The following is a 20,526-nucleotide window of genomic DNA, read 5'->3' as shown; positions in this document are numbered from 1 at the left end:
AGAAATGGGGACGTTGGGAGGGTTTTTGGTAGAGCAGGGCTCTGTATTGGCGTGGCCACCGTGCAGCCTGGGACTGCCTCCGAGCGTGACGCGAGGGCCCGCATGGCCCGTTCTGCTTCCCGCCAGGCGTCCCGTCGGGGCCCCGCAACGTCATCTCCATCGTCAACGAGACGTCCATCACCCTGGAGTGGCACCCGCCGCGCGAGACGGGCGGCAGGGACGACGTCACCTACAACATCGTGTGCAAGAAGTGCCGCTCCGACCGGCGCGCCTGCTCCCGCTGCGACGACAACGTGGACTTCGTGCCGCGGCAGCTGGGCCTCACGGAGACGCGCGTGTCCATTAGCAGCCTCTGGGCGCACACGCCGTACACCTTCGAGATCCAGGCCGTGAACGGCGTCTCCAGCAAGAGCCCCTTCCCGCCGCAGCACGTCTCCGTGAACATCACCACCAACCAGGCCGGTGAGTGCCGGGCGAGGCGGCTCCGTGCCCAGGAGGTGCCTCCTCTGGGTGTCGTGCAGCGCCCGGCAGGGCTGGAGGTGCCTGGCGCCCACGCCGCGCGCTCTGTGCAGTGGGATGGGAGGGAACAGCCGATGTAGCAATTAGCAAAGCAGCAATCAAGCTGCGGGTTTAATTCCCAAAGATGGGCGTCTTAGTGAGGTAGGAAACGGAGCGTTAAAGAGGCCAGGCGGCAGAGGCAGTGTTGCACGGTGTCAACTCCCCACGCGAGGTGGAGCTGGGGGCGTTCGGGCTCCCTGTCTTGGGAGAGGAGGTGCCGGCAGCGCGGTCCGCGTGGCTTCCGGAGCCTGGCGCGCACCTCGCCACGCGACCTCGCTGTGCAGCGGGCTGGTGGGATGGCAGCGAGCGGTGATGCTGCAGGGGAAACGCGGAGCCTCGAGCCCTGCCGAGGCCGGGTCCTGGTGGCCAGCGCTCCTCGAGATGCTCCTCCGGGCAGGTGGTGTCTCCGGGGTGCGTGGGGGATGTCCCTGTAAGGATGCCGTGGTATCCCCTGTCATCTTCGTGCCCTTGTCAGTCCCAAACGCTTTCACAAAGGCTGTTTTGGGGAGCGTTTGCTGCAGGACTCGGATCACCCCATGTCCCATCTTGTCCTTCCTCTCAGACATCCCCCTTCCCACCCTTCTCCTCTCCCACGCAAGTTCTCCAGCGATTTCTCCCGCTCTGTCTCTGGGTGCTTTACTTCCCTTTCCCCCCGCCATTAATTCTGTGCCTTGCATGTCCCCGCAGCGCCTTCCACTGTGCCCATCGTGCACCAGGTGAGTGCCACCATGCGGAGCATCACGCTGTCGTGGCCCCAGCCCGAGCAGCCCAACGGCATCATCCTGGACTACGAGCTGCGCTACTACGAGAAGGTGAGCCGCATCTGCACGCCCGACCTCGGCGGCGCCGTGGGCTCCCGACCCGCTACGGTGAGCGCCGCGGCCTCTCCTGCCTCCTACCGCCGCGAAGGGCTTGACTTGCACGTGAATAATTACAATAATCACCAGGGATGGGCAAAAATGAGACTGGAGACGCATGAAACTTCCCCATATCTTTAGCATAAGGACTGGTGGCGCTCGGCAGCAGCCGGTTCCCCTTGACGTGATTCAAGCACGGTCCTGTGGGGTGGCTCATGGCACCTCCGCGGTTGCCTGCTCTTCCTGAGCCGTGCCAGAGCGGAGACGGCTGCGCAGCGAGGGATCCCCCTGGGCTTGGCCCGTGGGGTCACTCTCCTCCGCAGCGTCTCTTCCTGCTGCCTCCGAATGCTCTTTTAGTGCATTGCTTCTCCCGTTGCTCCGAGTTATTCCCCGCGGGCCGGCCTACGCCGCTGCTCCGCCTCCTCCTCATGTGCGCCACGCACGGAACCTCCAGAAGGAAAACTCCTCTGGCTCCTTCCAGGTGGCCCTGGGAGGCGCATTTGGCAGCCCAGCCACTCCAGATCTTCCTGAAGGAGCCTCCTTGGAGAGCCTGGTCCCCTTTTCCCTAAGGAAAGATGCTGTCCAATATCCCTGCACACCCAAAAGCCTCTGCAAAACCCATCTGGGTACAAACTTTGGGCCCTCGTTTCCCGTGGGGAGGGTGGCCCTGCGCCGGGGCGGCCGTAGGGAGCCTCGTCCGTGTCCGGAGCCGCTGACGCCTCTCGCTGTGTCCCGCAGGAGCACAACGAGTACAACTCGTCCGTGGCGCGGAGCCAGACCAACACGGCGCGCATCGAGGGCCTGCGGCCCGGCATGGTCTACGTGGTGCAGGTGCGCGCGCGCACCGTGGCCGGCTACGGCAAGTACAGCGGCAAGATGTGCTTCCAGACGCTGAGCGACGGTGAGCGCGCCCCGCGAGCGAAGCGACCGGGAAATCCTGCCTCGAATGAGCAATTAATTGAAATTTAATAAGAATGGATATCGCGGATTATTAAATAATAATTGATTCTTAGATGAGGGTTTCTCAGGACTTAGGCGGCGTGCAGGAGATAAATCTGGTTGCTAGTAATTAACTGCAGAATGGGAAAATGCTGATGAAAGGGTGCTAAATGTGGGTTTTTTGGGGGGGAATTAATTTTGGTTTAACTCTTGCTTGTGGCTTCTGCAGGGGATGGAGAAGCCCAGTTCTTGTTTACTCTGCTACCCTTTTATACCTTAGCTTTCAAATGGCCTTAAGATAGATAGCAGCATCTTTCATTAGATGCAGTCTACAGCAAAATGTGATGCGAATCTCATCAAATCTGAGCCCTGAGTTAGATGCACGATGAAAATAAAATGGCTTTTTTTCTGCTGTGGGCTTCCCAGGGATGTGGTGGGTGCCGAGGCAGGAACAGGGCTCAAGAGGTTGGTGCAGTTCCTGCTTCTTCAGGGTCTGGGGCTCGCTTTTGAGCGCTGTGTGGGTTCTCCAGTGTCTGCGCTGTGTGGGTTCTCCAGTGTCTAATATGAGCAAGTGTGTTGTGCAGCCTGTCCCAGCTCTGTTGGTCGTCAACAGAATCTCTCCTCTGCCTGTTTTAATGGAACTTGTGGGAATTTCATGTAGCTGAATACTGTTGAAATAGCCAAGAGGTCCAATAGGTGTAAGTTAGCTGAGGAACCAGGTGGGGTGGACAAGGGAACTTATTACTCTGCGTTTTTTGCCTTGCAGATGACTACAAGTCGGAGCTGCGGGAGCAGCTGCCCCTGATCGCGGGCTCCGCAGCCGCCGGCGTCGTCTTCGTCGTCTCCTTGGTGGCCATTTCCATCGTGTGCAGCAGGTCTGCGTGGCCGAGCTCTGCGCTGTGGGCAGGAGGCAGGGAGGGAAGGGAAGGGGCTCCCCGGGATGCGCTCGGGGACGCGCTCAGTCCCCGAGGGGTGTCGAGCTGGGCTGAGCGGCCCTGGGCTGGGACGAGCTGCCGCGACACTCAGACGAGGCCCTTTCTCCCCGTTGCCCCCCAGGAAACGTGCGTACAGCAAGGAGGCGGTTTACAGCGACAAGCTGCAGCACTACAGCACGGGCCGAGGTGAGTGGCGGGTGCCGTGGGTCTGTGCGTGTCCCTCGTGCCGCCCGCGGGGACCTTCTTGTCCCTCCGCAGCCACCAAAGGCGAAGCAGGGAGCCTAGGAGGTGCATACAGGAAGGACAGGGATGTAGGGGAGGAGGAGGAGGATGCTGTAAAGGCTCCTGGCGGTCTCTCCTCTGGCCTCCTTTACTCACTGAAAGGAAAGAAAAAGAAAAAAAAATATGTCAGGTGGGATCTAACACCCCAACAAGTCGGGGTCACCGCAGCGAGCACGTCGACTTTCTAAAAGTGATAAATAACTTGCTCTTGTCCAAGGCAGCAGTAAACGGCCCGATGCCATAACAGCATCCAGGCTATTTTAAGGATCTCTTTGCAGGAAAGCTCAGCACTGGTTTCTTTCGCTGCTATGCTCAAATTCCCGTGTGTTCCCCTCTGAGCATCCCAGGTTTTGTCTGCCTGGAGATGGCCAGCGAGTGGCTGAAATTTCCAGACGTATCAAAATAGCTTTAGGCAGGTGCCCTCTGCGCCGACGGGAATCAGAAATTCCGATGCCTTGGGTGCCACTGCCGGCAGTGTCTTTGAGGAGGAAGGCCGGCTGAACGTGAATCTGGATGTTTTTGTCACCTCCAGATAGCTGCTGGAGGGATTCTCCATGCGGATACAGGGTGATTTCCTTCCGTAGAGCAGGAAAGCCCACGGGCACCTTGCAAGAAGTACCAGAGGGTGTCTAAAAACCAGCTGGCGTTGGCAGGGGGCAGGAAACTTCTGCGCCATTTCCTCCTTTATTTATTCCGTTTTGGGATCAGCAAGTCAGTCGCGGTTACGGTCCTGTAAATCCCTTTGTAATCCTGGCCGGAGCATCAGCTGCTCTTGTAAAAAAATTTATGGGGCAGTTAAGGCGTATGAGACAGAGCCGTAAAGGGATTTACGAAGTGGGAGATGCCCAGATGGCTTCATCACGCTCTTCATCACTGGACTTGGAGGCTGAGAGGCCTTTGCCCAAAACGCCCCTTTGAGGGATGAGGAGGCTCTTGCTTCATCCCTGCCGAGTCCTGGGGCCAGAGCGCTCTCCCTCTGTGCCCGGCTCTCAGCCCTCCTGGTTTTATGGCTTGGCTCTTCCGTCTTCCTTTAAAGCCCCACGTCTGGAGTCATGGTGTTTTGGGATGCTTGAAGCTTCTGCTGGAAGTAAAAGTCCAACTTCCATGCCTGTGGAGAGAAGAAACTTGGGTACATGATCTGTACCCGAGAAGCTCAAAACTGAGCAGAGGATTCCCCCAAAAGTCATTTTTTAGGAGGGCTTTTAAGCTCTGGGTTGTTTACACTGGGCTGGAGGCTCAGCTCGTGCTGGTGTGGAAGCCTCGTGCCTTGCAGTGGCGGTGACGGTCTCAGCTCTCCTTCCTGGTGCTCCTTCCTTGTCGAGGTCCTGCCTGCGCCCTGGCCGGCTCTCGCCCTAGAGCTGCCTCCTGCTCCTGTTTGCCGGGCCGGAGCAGGGCCCCGTTTCACCCAGCTCAGTGCAGAGGAGGAGCAGGGAGAGCTGGGACGGGTGAGATGCATTTGCCCACCCTCTTCCCATGCACCTGGTGATTTGTCCCCCCTGGTTACGATCCTGTTTTCCTCACAATGATTTTTTAACCCAGCAGGTCTGATGCAAAGTCTCGCTCCTTTCCTTCAGCCGTCCCTTCCCCACTTAGGTATTCCACCCCTCTTCTCTCATCTCTTTTCTCATCCCTTTGAAGTGCTGAGCCCCAGCTGCCTTCCCTGCCCTTAGCAGCAGCCTCTGCTCCCGAAGGTGTCACGGTGATAAATATTGATACCCACCTGCAGCTCTCCCTGCTTGGCTGCCATCCATAAGTAATGGCCCATTCCAGCTTCCCTCGTGCACTCGGTGGACGGGTCTCAATCTGTCAGCTTCTAAGTAATATGCTCCATATTTTCCATAAGAGGAGCAGGAGGAAAGATGATGGAGGGGAGGCAGAGGTCGCAGCAGTAAGAGGAGAAGATATAATGGAGGGTAGGGTGGGAGAGGGAGATGATCAGCTGTGACGTAGGAGAGCATGGGGAGTAGTGGTGCATTAACTGGCGTGGGGAGAGGAGGCCTAAGGACGCAGGGGTCTGCAGAGCTGCAGCGGGGGGAATCGCTGCTGTGTTCCCCTTGTCATCTCTCCTTCCCGTGACCAGGCTCCCCGGGGATGAAGATCTACATTGACCCCTTCACTTACGAGGACCCCAACGAGGCCGTCCGCGAGTTTGCCAAGGAGATTGACGTGTCCTTCGTGAAGATCGAGGAAGTCATTGGAGCAGGTGGGGGTCGCTCTGCCATCCTGCCCTCCCCTCCCGGCCCGCAGGGCTTCCCTGCGCGTGCGCATGGCGTGTGCTCCAAGCCAACCCCCAGAGAGACCCGGGTTTGCGATGCCTGGGGAGGCATGGGTTGGTTTGGCCCATCCCCTGCCTCACCCCTCGATCTGTCACAACCCGGTGCCACACTGACATCTGTAGGGATACGTACACGTTTACACATACATGTCCATCATGTGGGCTGCTTTTATTTCAGTTTTTCAAATAGTAGAAGAAAAGCAGCAGGGAAGCTCCAGAGAAAACCCAAGCTGTTTCAGTGGGGATCAAGTTCAGCTGCGTAGCGGTTGCCTTTTGCTGCTCATCAAGGCAAAACCTGGCACAAACATAATCCGGCCACGGGCAGGCTTTGACTCGGCAATGGAAAAGCTCTCCGAGTGACATGACAGGAGGCTTTCTCTGTATTTTAAATCAGAGTGCTGAAATGAAAATAACCCAGTTATTTTCCCTTCCAGAATAAGCGATGTGCAAAAAGAAAGAAAGAAAGATTAGCAACACAACCTCTTGATATTTGAGGCAGGTCCTAAGCAGTAGCTCTCCCTCCAGCTCTAGCTCTGCCAACCTTTCTGCAGGGATCTGCAAGAGCTGCACCCAAGCCCACCTCTGTTGGTGGATGACTTCTGTCAACTGAAAGAAGACTAAGCACTGGCCCCAAATATGTCCTCAACAGCAACGTTGTCCCTCAGGAGAGCACTAATTCCCCGTTAATTGGCTCATGCCTATTAGCCGGTTGATTTGCAGAGCAGGTAGCTCCGTATATTGCTGTTTGTTGCGGTGTTTTATGTGGAGGAGGAGGTGGTAGCTGGTGGTCTTGCACTTGCAGGGGAGTTCGGAGAAGTCTATAAAGGGCGGCTGAAGCTGCCCGGCAAGCGGGAGATCTACGTGGCCATCAAGACGTTGAAGGCAGGTTACTCGGAGAAGCAGCGGAGGGATTTCCTGAGCGAGGCCAGCATCATGGGGCAGTTCGACCACCCGAACATCATTCGGCTGGAGGGGGTGGTGACCAAGAGCCGGCCCGTCATGATCATCACGGAGTTCATGGAAAACGGGGCCCTGGACTCCTTCCTGCGGGTGAGGAGGGGTTTGGTACCTGTTGGGTGGTCTCTGTCAGTGGGATGTGGTCTCTGTTGCTGTTCAGCAGCATTCCCAGCACGGATGGGAACTGATTCCCGGGCAAGGAGCGGGGCAGTGCCTGAAGCCAGCCCGCTGTGACAGCGGGGTTTGGGGCATCTCCAGAAAGGAGAGCCAAGTTGCCAGCACCTGCCTGCAAAGAAGGTAGAAACGTGTGAAAAAAGTGGCAAGGGAAAAGAAGGGAGAGGAAGAGAGAAGGAGGGGTGGGGAGAGGAGATACAGAGGGAAAAAAATGGAGTAAACCACGTAGGTTGGGAACTTCAAAGGAAACTGCAAAGCAGTTAAGAATGTGGTATCCAGTCCTGTAAATCCGCTCAGTTTCCTTAGCTCAGAAGCCGGGTAATTTATAAGCCTAATTTCAGCCTTGATGTAAAAATAGCAGCATTAATTAGCACATGGGCTGCTCAGCAAGGTAGAAAAGTAGGTCATCAGTTCTGCTGTGTGGAGGCTCCTCGGGGTAGGGATCCCTCCGTCCGGGGGGAATGTGGGGTCTCAGGGTGCTCATTTTCCCTCAAGCGAATGGAAAAGGCAGGGAGGGATTTGGAAAAAGAGTAAATTTGGCCAGAAAAATATAAGAGGCTCCCAGGTACCCGCCAGACGGTCCTTGCTGGTTTCAGACGACTCTTGCTGACCCCACGCCTGTTCTTTCTGCTCCCAGCAAAACGATGGGCAGTTCACGGTGATCCAGCTGGTGGGGATGCTCAGGGGAATTGCTGCTGGGATGAAGTACCTGGCGGAGATGAACTACGTTCACCGTGACCTGGCGGCCAGGAACATCCTGGTTAACAGCAACCTGGTGTGCAAAGTGTCAGACTTCGGCCTCTCGCGCTACCTGCAAGACGACACGTCCGACCCCACCTACACCAGCTCGTTGGTATGTACTGGCCGTGCCCCCGGGCACAAAATCTGAGAGGTCTCTAAAAAAGACAGAGATTCGACCTGTGCAGGGTCTCGCAGGCCTGCGCCACGCTCTGCTTGCGAAGGCTGGTGCTCCCCTTTTCCTTGCCATCATCCTCTTCCCTTTCCTTTCCCCTCCTCTCTTCCCGAGCTTTCCGTCTCCCTCCTGCCCACAGCTCCCTTGTGCCCTTGGCGAGTTTCCGAGGGCGCCTCTCCTCTCTGCTCCCCAGAGGGAAGGGCTGACACAGGGGCTCACCTGGAGGAGGGGGCAGTAAGCAACTTGCTTGACCACAGAGCTAGGCTGCTTTGACTGCCAGTGCTGCAGCACTCCTGTTCTGGGCTACTTTTCCTTACTGGAAATTTGTTCCAGGCATTAATTAAAGAGACGAGTCTAATGGAAGTGCTGCTACTCCCCAGCCGCTCTTTAATTAACTCCTTCCCGATACTCCCGGCCCCTCCCTGCTTCCTCTTCCGCAGCCCCGGGCAGTTGGAGCCTTCCATGCAGCCCTCGGGGAGGGCGCGACCTGCTCCCGCTCCGGCGGGATCCCTCCAGAGCCGAGCACGGGGAGCCGCTCGCTTCCGCACGGAGGCAGTGAAACGCCTTGGGGCAGCTGTGCTCCTCGGTAGCGCTCCCACAGATGCATCCCAGTTTTTCCAAACTCTTCCTGCATGAGTAGCTTGGGGGTCACGAGTTGATTGGCAGGCAGCGTGAGCACCTTGCAGCCCGTGCACGCAGGTCCCAGAGGCTGCAGCTGGCGTTATGCTTGAGCACAGGAGCGGTTCATAGGGAAGCTGTCGACCTGGTGGGCTCCGTAATTGATTAATCATTTATTAAAAGAGTTAATAACCTTCTTAACTCTTTAGAAACAATTCATAACATGGCGGTGAATAGCATGGCTGGGCCATGCTTTGGAGAAGGACGGTGAAGGGACCACGTTTTTTATTGGCAGTGCTAAAGAAAGAGGGTGGCTGGTTCCAGCTGAGCAGGTCACAGCTTCCTGGTGGAGGAGAGCGGTGCAAAATCTGGACGTTCTGGATCTGGGGTTTCTTGGCGATGAACGAAGCGAGATGGTGTGTCCCAAGCAGTGGCCATAGGGGCTGGTTTCTTGTTACTGGGCACCTGGGGATGGTGGGGAAAGGTGCAAGTTGGATGAGGGGGCAAGGAGAGGCCTCCTGGACCAGCTCCTGCCAAAGCAGTTTCTCCTGCCCTCCTTCCCTTGGCTTTCAGCAAGGTAAGTCCCAGAGCCAGGGAGAGCTGTGCAGGCTGGAGCTGGTGCAGCCCCAGCGCGTGGGCTCCTGGCCCGGTCGGGTCCTCTCCTGCTCCGTGGGGCCGGCAGCGCTCCGTGCCCAAGCCCGTCCCGCCGGCAGCAGCTCCTCCTCGAGAAGAACAACACTTCTGTTCAAAGTGCCCAGCTGGGAAAAGGCACGAAAAGGCTTTTCCCCACCTTTAGATATAAAAGAGATTATCTCATCTGTGTTTATATTTAATGTAGGCCATAATAGATCTTCTCAGCAGCTGGGAAATGATGCTCTGCCTGCGATTACATCACTCTGCCTCCCACAGCAGGTTTTTAGCTCTAGGGGAAAGGCAGGAAAAACAACCTAGCAGTTAATTTCTCCATTTGTAGTTATTCAAATCAGATTTTTGCCATTCATCCTTAAAGAGCAGCTGACGCGTCATTGGGAAGGCTGTGGAGAGCCATGGTGCTCTACGAGTCACAGTGCAATTCTGCCCTGAGTCCATCTTGCCCGTTTCGTTGTTTCCCTCCTTCATCCCTTGCTGATTTTGCTGTCACCTCGATGGCACCAAGGGGACGGGACTGGGCTTTGCTGAGGAGGAGCTGGGCTGCTCTTGATGCTGCTCTGTGGAGGCACCAACACGCTGAGCTCGCCACGTGCGTGGAGGGTTGTGGAACCGGTGCTGAAAGGACCTCCCTGAGCAGTGTGATGGGAGGGGAGACAGAGGCACCCATAGGAGCTGAAGGAAAATGGGGTGGCTCCTGGTGGCCCTGGCTTGGCTGGGGATGCTCTGCCAAAGGAACCATTTATTCACTTGTTCCTCCTCAAACTGATTGCTTGCTTGGCTCCATGCAGCCACATCACGGAGAGGGGCGGGCAGTGGGGCTGGTGGGCCGAGCAAAGGGAGGAAAATCCCAACGGCTCCCGGCGGGGCTTGGACACCGGGGCCTGACCTGCGTGTCCTCCTTCTGCAGGGCGGCAAGATCCCCGTGAGGTGGACAGCGCCGGAGGCCATCGCGTACCGCAAGTTCACCTCGGCCAGCGACGTCTGGAGCTACGGCATCGTCATGTGGGAGGTGATGTCCTTCGGCGAGAGGCCCTACTGGGACATGTCCAACCAAGACGTGAGTCGCTGATGGGGGGCAAAGCCGGAGGCCTCCTGGCGCGGGCGGTTTCAGACGGGCTTGCGGCACCGCGGGTGTCAGTTCTCCAGGCTACTCCCTGCCGCGGCGCTCGGCAGTTTCTGAGATGAAAAAGGCTGTCGAGTGAAAGGAGAGACACAGGCAGAGGGGAAAGAAAAGCTGGTGGGTTGGTAATTGGACTCCAGGAGCCTCGAAAGCCTTTGAAAACGTTCAGAGGGTTTCGGAGCAGGGAAGGAGCTTTGGTCGCGGCACTGCCGCGCTCGGCGGAGCTCGGCTGGGCTAACGAGCGCGGGGCCGTGCTGCGCGCGAGCATCAGAGCCGCCGCTCACCCGGTGCCGCCGCCGCTCCTCCCTCGTGCCTCCCCGCGCGCCGCTACCGCGGCCGCTCCGCGGAGAGCCCGTTCCCCTGCGCCAAGCGGGACACGGGGGCCCGGCAGTGCGCAGCCGCCTCAGGGCGGTGGCGGCGAGGCGGTGGGACGGTGTCACACCGTGCCGCTCAGCCACGCTCTGCCGGCCCCGCCGCAGGTCATCAACGCCATCGAGCAGGACTACCGGCTACCGCCCCCCATGGACTGCCCGGCCGCCCTGCACCAGCTCATGCTGGACTGCTGGCAGAAAGACCGCAACACCCGGCCTCGCTTCGCCGAGATCGTCAACACCCTCGACAAGATGATCCGCAACCCGGCGAGCCTCAAAACTGTGGCCACCATCACCGCTGTGTGAGTCCCCCCTGGCAGCCGCGTGGCTAAGGCCCCTGTCCCGAGGGATCTGGGAGCTCCCATGGGCTCCTGCGCCGCGGCTCAGGCTCACTGAGCTGCTCGTGTCGCTGGTGGGAAGAGCATAAATTCATAAATTGCTCCCCGTCGCGTGGGATTTCTGTCTTTGCTCTACCTGACAGGCAGACAAAGAACATGTAGTTTGCAGTCTAGCAACAGCAATAATTCTTTGCTATTGATTCTTTACGGCGTGTGACCGGAGAGGCACATGGCGCAGTGTCTGCTCTGCTGGCATCGCCGTCCCCAGAGCCGTGTGAGCGGCCCCGAGCGCCGCTGCTGCCGCTCTCTGCTGCGAGGGCTGTCCGTGCGGACGCTCCCGAGCAGAAGCGCCACCCTTTTTGTGTCAGCGGGGCGCAATGCGGGCGCTGCACAAATGTCAGAGGTGACGAGCTGTGATATTTGGGGTTGCGAAATGCAGGAATGCGGTATTCCCAACGGGATGGCCCTCCTTGGGGCTAGAGAGCCGCCATTTCCTTCTAACTTTGGCAAATGGATAGAAGTGTAAATAAACCCGTCTATGTCACGCGTGAGCATCTCCGTGGCCAATTTCAATTCCTTAGGAAGTCTCTTGCCGTCATGGCATTGCCCAGTGCGTGTCTAGGAAGCGTCTTGGACCGCGGCGGTGCTGCCGTGCCTTTTCCAAGGACCTGTCCTGCTGGCTGTCCTGCTGGTTGGTCATCCCCAGTGCCTCCCTCTGCAGGAGGCAGCTGCCCTCTAGCGTAGATGCCCCTTGGGGCGCTCGTCTCGCTGTCTGCCTGGGGTCTGGGTGCGAGGACCGAGAGAGAGGTCAGAAGAGGGTGAATTCCAGGAGCGTTGGAGGTGGAGACGCTCTGGGTGCAGGTACCCTGCACCCCACACATGCTGTACAGCTCCCGCCGTGCTCGGGGCCGCTGTCCCGTGCGGCCGCCCCACGGAGCCGCCTCTCGCAGCAGCGGGTGCTCGGGGCCGGGGCTGGTGTTATGTGCGGTCCCTGTCTCGGCAGCCTAACGCCACTGCCTCTGTGTTGCCTTTCAGGCCTTCTCAGCCACTCTTGGACCGCTCCATCCCCGATTTCACTGCCTTTACCTCAGTCGAAGATTGGCTAAGCGCCGTTAAAATGAGCCAGTACAGAGATAACTTCTTGACGGCCGGTTTCACCTCCCTGCAGCTTGTTGCCCAGATGACATCAGAGTAAGTTTGACGTGCTCACGCGGATCCCCCCGACGTCCCTAGCACTGCTGGCTGTACTCGGGGATGGGACAGGCCACCAAAAGCCACCTTCTGCCATGAGATGGTTCAGTGCCTTGGGGCTGAGGCGGGATGGGGGAAGGCAAATGTCCCTCCTGCTTCAAGGGCAAGAAGGGGACAGGAAGGCTGCAGAGAGCCCAGGGTAGTGGGAGCACGGCGGGCTGGGTGTAGGGGTCCTTGTGGCCTGGGGTGGACGGTCAGGTTGTTCTCTGCGCCCTCCTCACACACCCCAGTACTCACGGGCTCTTCCTGGAGACTCTGCTTTGGGCTCCTTGCTCTCGGATGGGAGTTGCTCAGGCTGCTGAGAGGAAGAAGCCAGCACTGCAGAGTTTGCATCATGTGCATTTCTTAGAGACAGCAAGATAAACACCCCCAAACCAAACTGTCCCTTGACTTTCTGTTTGCTTCTTTCTTTATTTCCCTCCAGAGATCTCCTGAGAATAGGGGTAACTTTAGCTGGCCACCAGAAGAAGATTCTGAACAGCGTGCAGTCTATGAGAGTGCAGATGAGCCAGTCTCCGACCTCGATGGCATGACTGCCGCCTCCGCTGCGACGGGGAGGGCACGGGGAGGGCAGCACCGGAGGGCGGAGGTGGGAGGGCAGGAACTGACGGAAGCAGCAGGGAAGCGTTTGGAGAGGTTGAAGCGTCGCCTGAGAACTGGAACTGCAGACAGAGGAGATGCCTGGGACTCGTGGCTAACTGGTGACTTCCATGTCTCACCCACAGAAGCACACTTACCGATGTCATGGGGAGCAGCATATAAATACATATAAATATGTACAAATCATATATTTAAAAAAACAAACATGCAATGAAGACAAACCACTATGTGTTGGGGAGAAAACCCCAGTCCCTAGAAACCAGACTCCAATCCCACCGCCAGTGAGCAGTAGTCAAAGCCGATATGGAAGAAGGGGCTGTTGGGGAAGGGAGAGGCACAAGAATTGAGTTTCGGGTCCAGAGCAAGCGCCTTCAGCAACGATGTTCCTTTTCTTTTCTTCTTTTGCTCTCCTTCCCCCCGCCCCGGCCCTTCCTGCCTCCCCCTGGTCCTTTTCTCTGCTCATGAACTGTGTGGAAGTGTCTTCAGAAGTCTCCACAGCTACTGCCGTCATATCCTGATGTCGTTCTGTCAACTACCAAAGGACTTCACTGACCACTGCATGGGGGATCCGAATCAATCCAGTTAATGTCTTCATATTGAAGAAGAGATGTACCTTCAATAGAAAACCTTGTTTTTCTTTTGCTTGCATTTTTTTGCAAAAAGGAAAAAAAAATCCATCATGGAAAACAGAAAGAGGTGTTCCCGTGTGTGTGTGTGCGCTTGTGCGCGTGTGTACGTTGTCGACTTCCTGTGGACTCGCTGCTTGTCCATAACAGAAAATCACAACCGACCCTGACGTGACTGAACAGTCAGTTCCAAACCCTCGGGGGGATCTGGGGTGGTGGGGAGGGAGAAGTGGATGGCTTGGATTTCTGTCCGGATCCACTGCACCGGAGCTAGTGGGAAATAACAGGGCGAAGCCAAGCAAGCAAGCAAAGCGAGCGCTCAGCATTTGCAGACGGGAGGAGAAGCAGAGGACGGCTCGGCGCGGCCGCGCGCGGGCTGGGACTCGAGCAGGCGCAGGCGGCTGGCGCTGGGCTGCTGACTGCGGAGGCCGCGGGGAGGAAGGAGAGATGCTCTGGGAAGCAGACTGAGAAGCCCTCCAGAGCCTCGGGGACCCACAGGAGATGGCGAACTTTTCCCGTCTTGTGGACCCAAGGATTTTGATATTAAATTACAGACTTAGGTTTCACGGCTTCAGAGGTAGGTCCATTTGTTTCACATACCTCTCTGTCCACCCATCCTTCCCGTCTGTATTTTCCGCTCACTTCTCGATAGCCTCCTCCAGTGCATGTTTCCCTGCATTTGATTTGATTTGATTTTTTTTTTTATTCCACTGCTGGTCCCCTTGCAAATGGATCTAGTTAAAGTTACCAGAAGCATGTCCATGTTTGCACAGAGTATTGTAAGACTGGGCAGTCTAACTTCCCTCCACGGACCTGCACACAGGGTTTATAAAACGAATGAACCCTTAATATGGATCTCCCTTGGGCCACTGCGCGCGGGTTGTGACGATCTCTCGCCCTCGATGGTGCCTGCGGCAGCCCCGTCAGCACCGGCGGCGCGCAGGGACCCTTGGCTGGACGTCCCTCACGCTCCAGCTCTGCCCTCCTCAGCCTGCTGCCACCGGCTCCTCGGTGTTCCCGGAGCCTGGGAAAGCAAAATCACAACCGGCAGCACAACCTGGGGTGTGGCGGGACAGCCCATGGGCAACAGCTCTGAAACTGCACTTAGTCTGGGATAGGAGCTTTCTTTTTCCCCAAAGATTTTTTTTTTTTTTACAGAAAACAAGCAGAGTCTCATTTATTTATTTGTTTTTGTTTAGGCCTCTTTGATTTACTTTTTTTCTGATTTGATAAGGGAGAACAAAGAGAAAAATGCAAAATGATCTCAGTTGGTCTTTGCTTTCATTGAAAAAAGAGCTTGCAAAATTCAGGAGACTTTCCACTGGAGCATCTTCTCCTTTTAGGACTCTTTCTTTCCATGAAAATATATTTTCCAGCGCAGGAGGCGTTTCCGTGCGGCAGGGACTGAAGTGCTGAAGCGTTAGCTCTGCCTCGCAGCTTTCACGGTGCGCGATGGGTTATTTCTCCTTCCTCGGGCTGGCCCTTTTCCTCCTTTGTGGAGCAGCGAGGAGGAAACCTCACATCTGGCAACGCGGCTCCTTCCCGGCTATTTTCCCAGCAGGTTCACTTGATTCTTGCCTGCGTGTTTATCTTCCCGGTGCAAGGATGGAGGGTCCTTCCAGTTGGATAAATTGCTCCAGAAGATTTTTTTCATGAAAATGCAACAGAGCATTGAGGAGCTCCAACTTCTGCCTTCCATGGAGATGGGGCAGGAGCTGTGAGCTTGGGACCTTGGGTGAGCATCTTGGGTTAGAGCTGTGTGTTTTTTTGGGCCGAGGACAAATGCAGGTCCTTGGAAAAAGAGGAATGAAAATGAAACAGTTAAATGTGGATTAAAACCAGAAGCTGCCATGTGGCGCTTGCTGCTCTTCAAGCCAAGCTTTTGGGTGCATCTTGCGCCCGCCCGCCGCCCATCACGGCCTCTTCTGCCACAAAAGGCTCTCCAGTTGTCAGCTTCTTTCCTACATTTCTATGGCAACTGCAAAACCTCAGTCTTCTGGCATCTTGTTTAGGGTGTGGGGTCTTTTTTGTGTGCATGTGTTTGCTTTTTCCTCTTTTCTTGCACGCAGCAGATTTGCTTGGAGGCTGCCCGTACTCCCCGTCATTTATCTGCTAAAGGGAGGCAGGCGTGGGGGGAGCTGGAGCCCCCCTGCCCCTCTCCAAAAATCCCGGGGCAATTTGGGTGTTTTTCCCCCCACTCTGGAATTTGCCTTTTTATATACCCGCTGCAGGGAGGAGGCAGCTTTCTCAATAGCAGTAATTAAAATGAGCTGTGGTGCCGCTGGAAGCGGAGGTGAAGCAGCCACGCACGGCTGAGGCATGAGCGAGCTGTTCAATGTGGAAGAAGAGCACGTTTTAACAGCATTATTATGTGCCTTCTTATAAAATATATATATATGTATATACTCTGTGCCATTTAATGACCTTCAAATTAACGGTTCTTTGAAAGCACTTATGTATATTTAATTTTAAATGTTGCTGCAAGTCAGAGTGGCAGAGTTGCAATGAAACCAGCAGGCAGCCAGTTTTTAAATAAAAGCAAACTCGGCCGGCTCGTGGCGAGCCTGCAGCGCGCGGTGCGCTTGGCGTCCCCGCTCTTCCCCCGGGGAAGGAGGCTCCGCTCCCCGCGCTCCCCTTCGCCGGGCCCGTTGCCCTCCCCTCCTTCGCTGCCCTCTCGGGGCCAGGGAGACGAGTCGTGTTTTTGGGTAGCGACGTTGGCTCCGGCCGAGGACACGCGCATTTGTGTTTCCTAGGGTCTGCGTTTAGGCCTTTTATCTCCAGTCCATCAAACCCACCAGTCTATCTGAGCCACTCTGTTCATTTGGAAGTCATTATTCCCAAACATCGAATTTACCTTTAAAAGGAAATCAATTGGTTTCCAACAGGGGAATGGATCCGTGGGCCCTGCGGTGGATTTTCAAGCTCTCTCAAATGCATCTCGGCTCCAAGACCACCCATCCTCTCCCTACCCTGTCTCTGTTGTTGACGTTGCATCCAGTTAAATGGCAAAGAGAAAGCCTGGAATTCAGCCTGACTCCTGCCTTCATCCAGGACTTACGTATCCGGTTCTCCTCTGAAGTCCTCGCCGTGGCAGGAGACCATGGGAGGTTATTTAATGTACATGTCATAATCTGATTTGGTGCTTCTTTTATGAAAGATCCTGCCAAGATGGATGCTGATCTAATTATAACTTGGTTGCCTTCCAAATTATTTTCAAAGAGACTGAAGGAGACCTTGTCAGGCACCTCGCCGTGAAGCTCCTTGCGATTTTGAGGGAGACCAACGCTAGAAAATTCCCGAGGCTCCGCAGGGAACAGGCACTGTCTGCGCCCGCTGCCCAGGGCCGCGTTCCAGGCCTGTCACAACCTGTCTGTGTGCGGGGCCGGCTCTGCCGTGGGACATGGACCTGGGAGCTGCCCGGGCTGCGCCGGGCTGGTTTCTGCTGCCGCTGGGTCGGTGGTGGGAGGTGATGTGAGCCCTTCCTGCCCCTCCACTTTGCTTTCCTCGCTGGCATCGTCTCCGCAGCGATGGTCCCGCTCAGCCAAGTGCTTTGAGATCTGCCGCTGAGGAGCAGACGTGAAGGTTCATGGTTGGGGTCTGGGGAGGGTGTGAGGAGGTGGCTGAGGCCGCGTGTCTCTCCTTGTGCTCCTACTGCTGCCTCCCGGTCGTCTGAGTTTTGGTGCAGTGACTGCTGTTAGCCTGGAGCATTTGTGAGCGTTGGGCCAAAACAGTGTTGGGAAAGACGTTATTTCAGTGGCAAAACCGACCTGGAAGAGGGCCTGGAAAGTGATCTGTGGGTTTGGAGAGCGTGATGGGGCTTTTAATTTTATGTCTTGTTGCACTTTCCCATTTTTAATGCCCTCGGGTTTTGGCTCTGCATCTGTGTCTTGGCAGATGTCTGCCCGTTCGTGTCTGCACAGAGAGTCCTGCCTCCTCTGTTGGACCCGCCTGGGTTCGGGCTCCGTTCCCATCCCGCTGCCTGCTCGGAGCCAGGCTGGGCACGCGCAGGGCCGCGAGCAGGGCTGGCCGCTGCGGAGGGAGCGCAGCTTTGAGCACAGTCTGCCTGTTGTGGTTAGAGTGTCTGCTTGCATCCCAGGAGAGCTCACTGCAGAGCCTAGTCCAGAAACCCTCCACCAAGGATGCCTTCGTATTCCGCATAGATTTCTCTTCCTTATTTTCATCTTCTTCCTGCTTGTTCCATCTCTGAGGGGCTCCTCTTTCTCAGGCCACAGCTCAGGAGCGAGGCCGGTGCCTGTTTGTGGACATGCAGTGCTTGGGCAGCACCGGGGTGCTGAGCGCTGAGGGGGTCCCCATTGGGACAGGGTGCACGCGGGGCCCGAGGTGTCCGGCATCCTCTTTGCACAGAGATGGTCAATCTGAGGTGTGTGAGGTCAGGCTGAACGAACTGGCACTGGGAAGGCACCGGTGATGTGGGTTGTACGTGGGCTAGCTGGACTGCTCCCCTTCCCCAAATGCACGCACCCTTTCAGGGCCAACGTGAAAGTGCATTAGGCAAAACCTGCTGAAGGCTGCGTTCCTTCAAGGTGGGTCCTAAGGGGATTAATGCGGGTCATGCTGTCACTTGAAGATTAATTTGAGTCTTCAATTTAACTTACCCTGGTGCCCCATGTAAATAAGTCTCTCATTGCCTACCCCAGACTGTATGTTTCCATCTTCTCTGTCTCATCCTGTTCTGTCTTGCGTCTGTGCTGCTCCTGATCTGACTTTTTCGGGGCACTTTCTGCTCGGGAGCTGCTTCGCCGAAACCTGCGGTTACCCCGGGGGAGAATTTGCTCCTTTGTCTTGATTATCCTCAGGGGTCTCATTAGGCAATTGAACCCTGGTTTGAAGGTGGGGAAGGAGGGCAGGAAAATTACGGTCAACATCAGCGCAATTATCAATGCTAATTAGTACTGAGCGGGACTGACAGCATGAAACACAGGCCATGCCAAGGATTCATATGTGGAAGGAGCAAGTTGCCCGGGAGTCTCGCCTTGGAGATGCAGCCTAGTGCCTGTGGGGACCTCCGCGGGGAAGCAGCTCGGAGCGCGCGTGCGACTCGGTTTTCTCTGTGCTTTTGCTAAGCTGCTTTCATAGGCCTTATAGATTCCAGCTTAAATATTGTAGAGAAATGTCTGCCTGTTACACTTTGGGTGTCTATGTGATGGCCCAGCCTGCTGGAAGGGCGTCAAGCGCTGCTGTAATGGGCAGATGCCCCGTGCAGCTAGGACAAGACTTGATCACCAGGCACTCGCTGCCTCCGGCGCTTCCCTTTGCCTCGCGGCAGCCCGAGCACGGCCGTTGGGCCCTCATCCGGGCTCTGCTCTTCAGACTCCTTAGCCGGGGCTGACGCCCGCACGTCCACGCCGTGGGCGAGGGCAGGACGTGTCGCAGGTCCTCGCGTGGGCGGCGCCGGTGGCTGCCGAGCGGGACCCGAGCCCGTGTCCCAGCAGCTTCATCTCTGGGGGCTCCACTGCCTGAGCAGCTGCTGCGGGGCCCCGGCCGCGTCAACAGCGCGTGAAACATCAGCTGCTCCGTCCTGCGGGAGTTGTGTTTTGTGAAACAGAACACGGACGTGTTCCCATCACAGAGCGTTTTCCTATTTTCCTTCTTTTCCTGCTGTTGAGCTGTTCTGCTCACATTAATGTTAATGTGAGCCGTGAGGCCTCGGCTCCGAGCGAGGGGACCCTGGCGCATAAGAAACACCCAGCTCTCTCTTTTCCCACATCCAAAGCTCTCTTTCCAAGATAATCTCCATTTCTCACACCCTTTCTTCCATACACTTTTTTCTTTTTTTTTTTTTTCCCCCTCCTGCTAAATTACTAAATAAAAGTTTCATTACCACCCAGGTTTGCTAAAAATGATTTTCATTCAGCGCAATGATGAATTTTAATAGGAGCAAAATGTCAGGCGCAGCTGGAGGTTTTCCTTAAAGCATCAGTATGTTGGGAGAGCCGCAGAGACACCCTGGAAACACTATGTCTGCGCTCCACAGCTGCTGGGAGCCGAGCAAGGCTACGCAGTGGTCAAGTGCTTTGTTATTTAACGCAGTGGCTTTATGTTGCCAAGGTGCACTTGGGTATTAAAAGCATCTTTGCCCCTCTGGAGTGGCAACATGATGGGATTTTGCTGCCACACTGCTTGGCTACCCAGGGGAAGGGGATGCTCCTGGGCGGCTCTGTCTGTTTGGAAACCTCCTGGCTCCCTCTCGGCCGGCAGCAGAGGGAGCAGCCAGTTTTGGCGGTTTGGATGTGGCGTCTTCTTCCAGTGTCCCCTCCAGTGGTGGCGTGGCTCCTGCTGCGCCTCCTCCCTGTCTTTTCACTCCTTGGGGACACCGGGGTACTGCAGTGACCCCCTCCAGGTCACTGGTCACAGAAAGCCAGCACCAGGCTCTACTCTCCAGCTGGGAACCTTTGGCTCCTCATCAGCTCGACTTCTTTGTGAAACACGTCACTTAGGTTTCGTTTAATTTTTTCCCTCCAGTGGAAAACCTGAAGCTTTTCAAATTGTCACCTCCCCTACAGCACGGTAATTAATAACCTCTTTTTCAAGTCACTGAGTTTGCTGTAGCAAATCCTCGGGTTTGGTGTGCGATGTTCCTGACCGGCCGCAGGGCTGCTGATTTCAGGAGCCTCTTGGAACGTGGGGCAGGGGAGCTCCGCGTGTCCCTTGGCTCATCCTCAGCCTCTTCTCTCCCCCTTCTTGCCTTGCAGGGTACGAGCCCAGCGATCCAGCCCGGCAGCGATGGGGCACCCTGTTCCCTGCGGCCACGTCCTGCCGGGATCCCGCGCCGAGGAGCCTCCGCCGCTGCAGCATGCGCCGTGCGGCCGCCGAACCCTGTCCTGTACATAACCAGTGAGGTGTCTGTAAAAGATTCCGCCCATTGTAATATTTTTTTTTATTATTATTATTATTTTTTGCCCCTCGCCCCATCCCCACCCTGGCCAATTTGTTGATTGTGTTGAAATTGTCGGAGTTTGTAACAGTAACTTTCAGAGAACATTGTACTACAGAGAGAAATTGCACTCAATAAAAAGGATGAAATAAGCCCGTTTGCTTTT

The 20,526-nt window shown here is 56.2% G+C and overlaps 1 protein-coding gene across 1 annotated transcript in view; it reads left to right on the top strand.

Moving 5' to 3' along the window:
* Positions 1–13,629, top strand: part of EPHB1 (EPH receptor B1) — a 48,389-nt gene extending 34,760 nt beyond the window's left edge. The window contains exons 5-16 of the mRNA XM_088530260.1: positions 127–462; positions 1,246–1,427; positions 2,154–2,316; positions 3,121–3,229; positions 3,411–3,475; positions 5,652–5,774; positions 6,649–6,896; positions 7,615–7,830; positions 10,067–10,216; positions 10,759–10,952; positions 12,024–12,179; positions 12,664–13,629. Of these exons, the coding sequence (XP_088386386.1) occupies positions 127–462; positions 1,246–1,427; positions 2,154–2,316; positions 3,121–3,229; positions 3,411–3,475; positions 5,652–5,774; positions 6,649–6,896; positions 7,615–7,830; positions 10,067–10,216; positions 10,759–10,952; positions 12,024–12,179; positions 12,664–12,772 (2,051 nt within the window). The 3' untranslated portion in view covers positions 12,773–13,629. The remainder of the gene's footprint in view (positions 1–126; positions 463–1,245; positions 1,428–2,153; positions 2,317–3,120; positions 3,230–3,410; positions 3,476–5,651; positions 5,775–6,648; positions 6,897–7,614; positions 7,831–10,066; positions 10,217–10,758; positions 10,953–12,023; positions 12,180–12,663) is intronic.
* The last annotated feature ends 6,897 nt before the right edge of the window (positions 13,630–20,526 follow it).

Source organism: Tinamus guttatus, unplaced genomic scaffold (genome assembly GCF_059628265.1).
Source record: "Tinamus guttatus ecotype Peru unplaced genomic scaffold, ASM5962826v1 Tinamus_guttatus_pri_ptg000364l, whole genome shotgun sequence".
Classification (NCBI taxonomy): domain Eukaryota; kingdom Metazoa; phylum Chordata; class Aves; order Tinamiformes; family Tinamidae; genus Tinamus; species Tinamus guttatus.
Note: the sequence above shows the minus strand (reverse complement) of the source record. Positions and strands in the feature narration are given on the sequence as shown.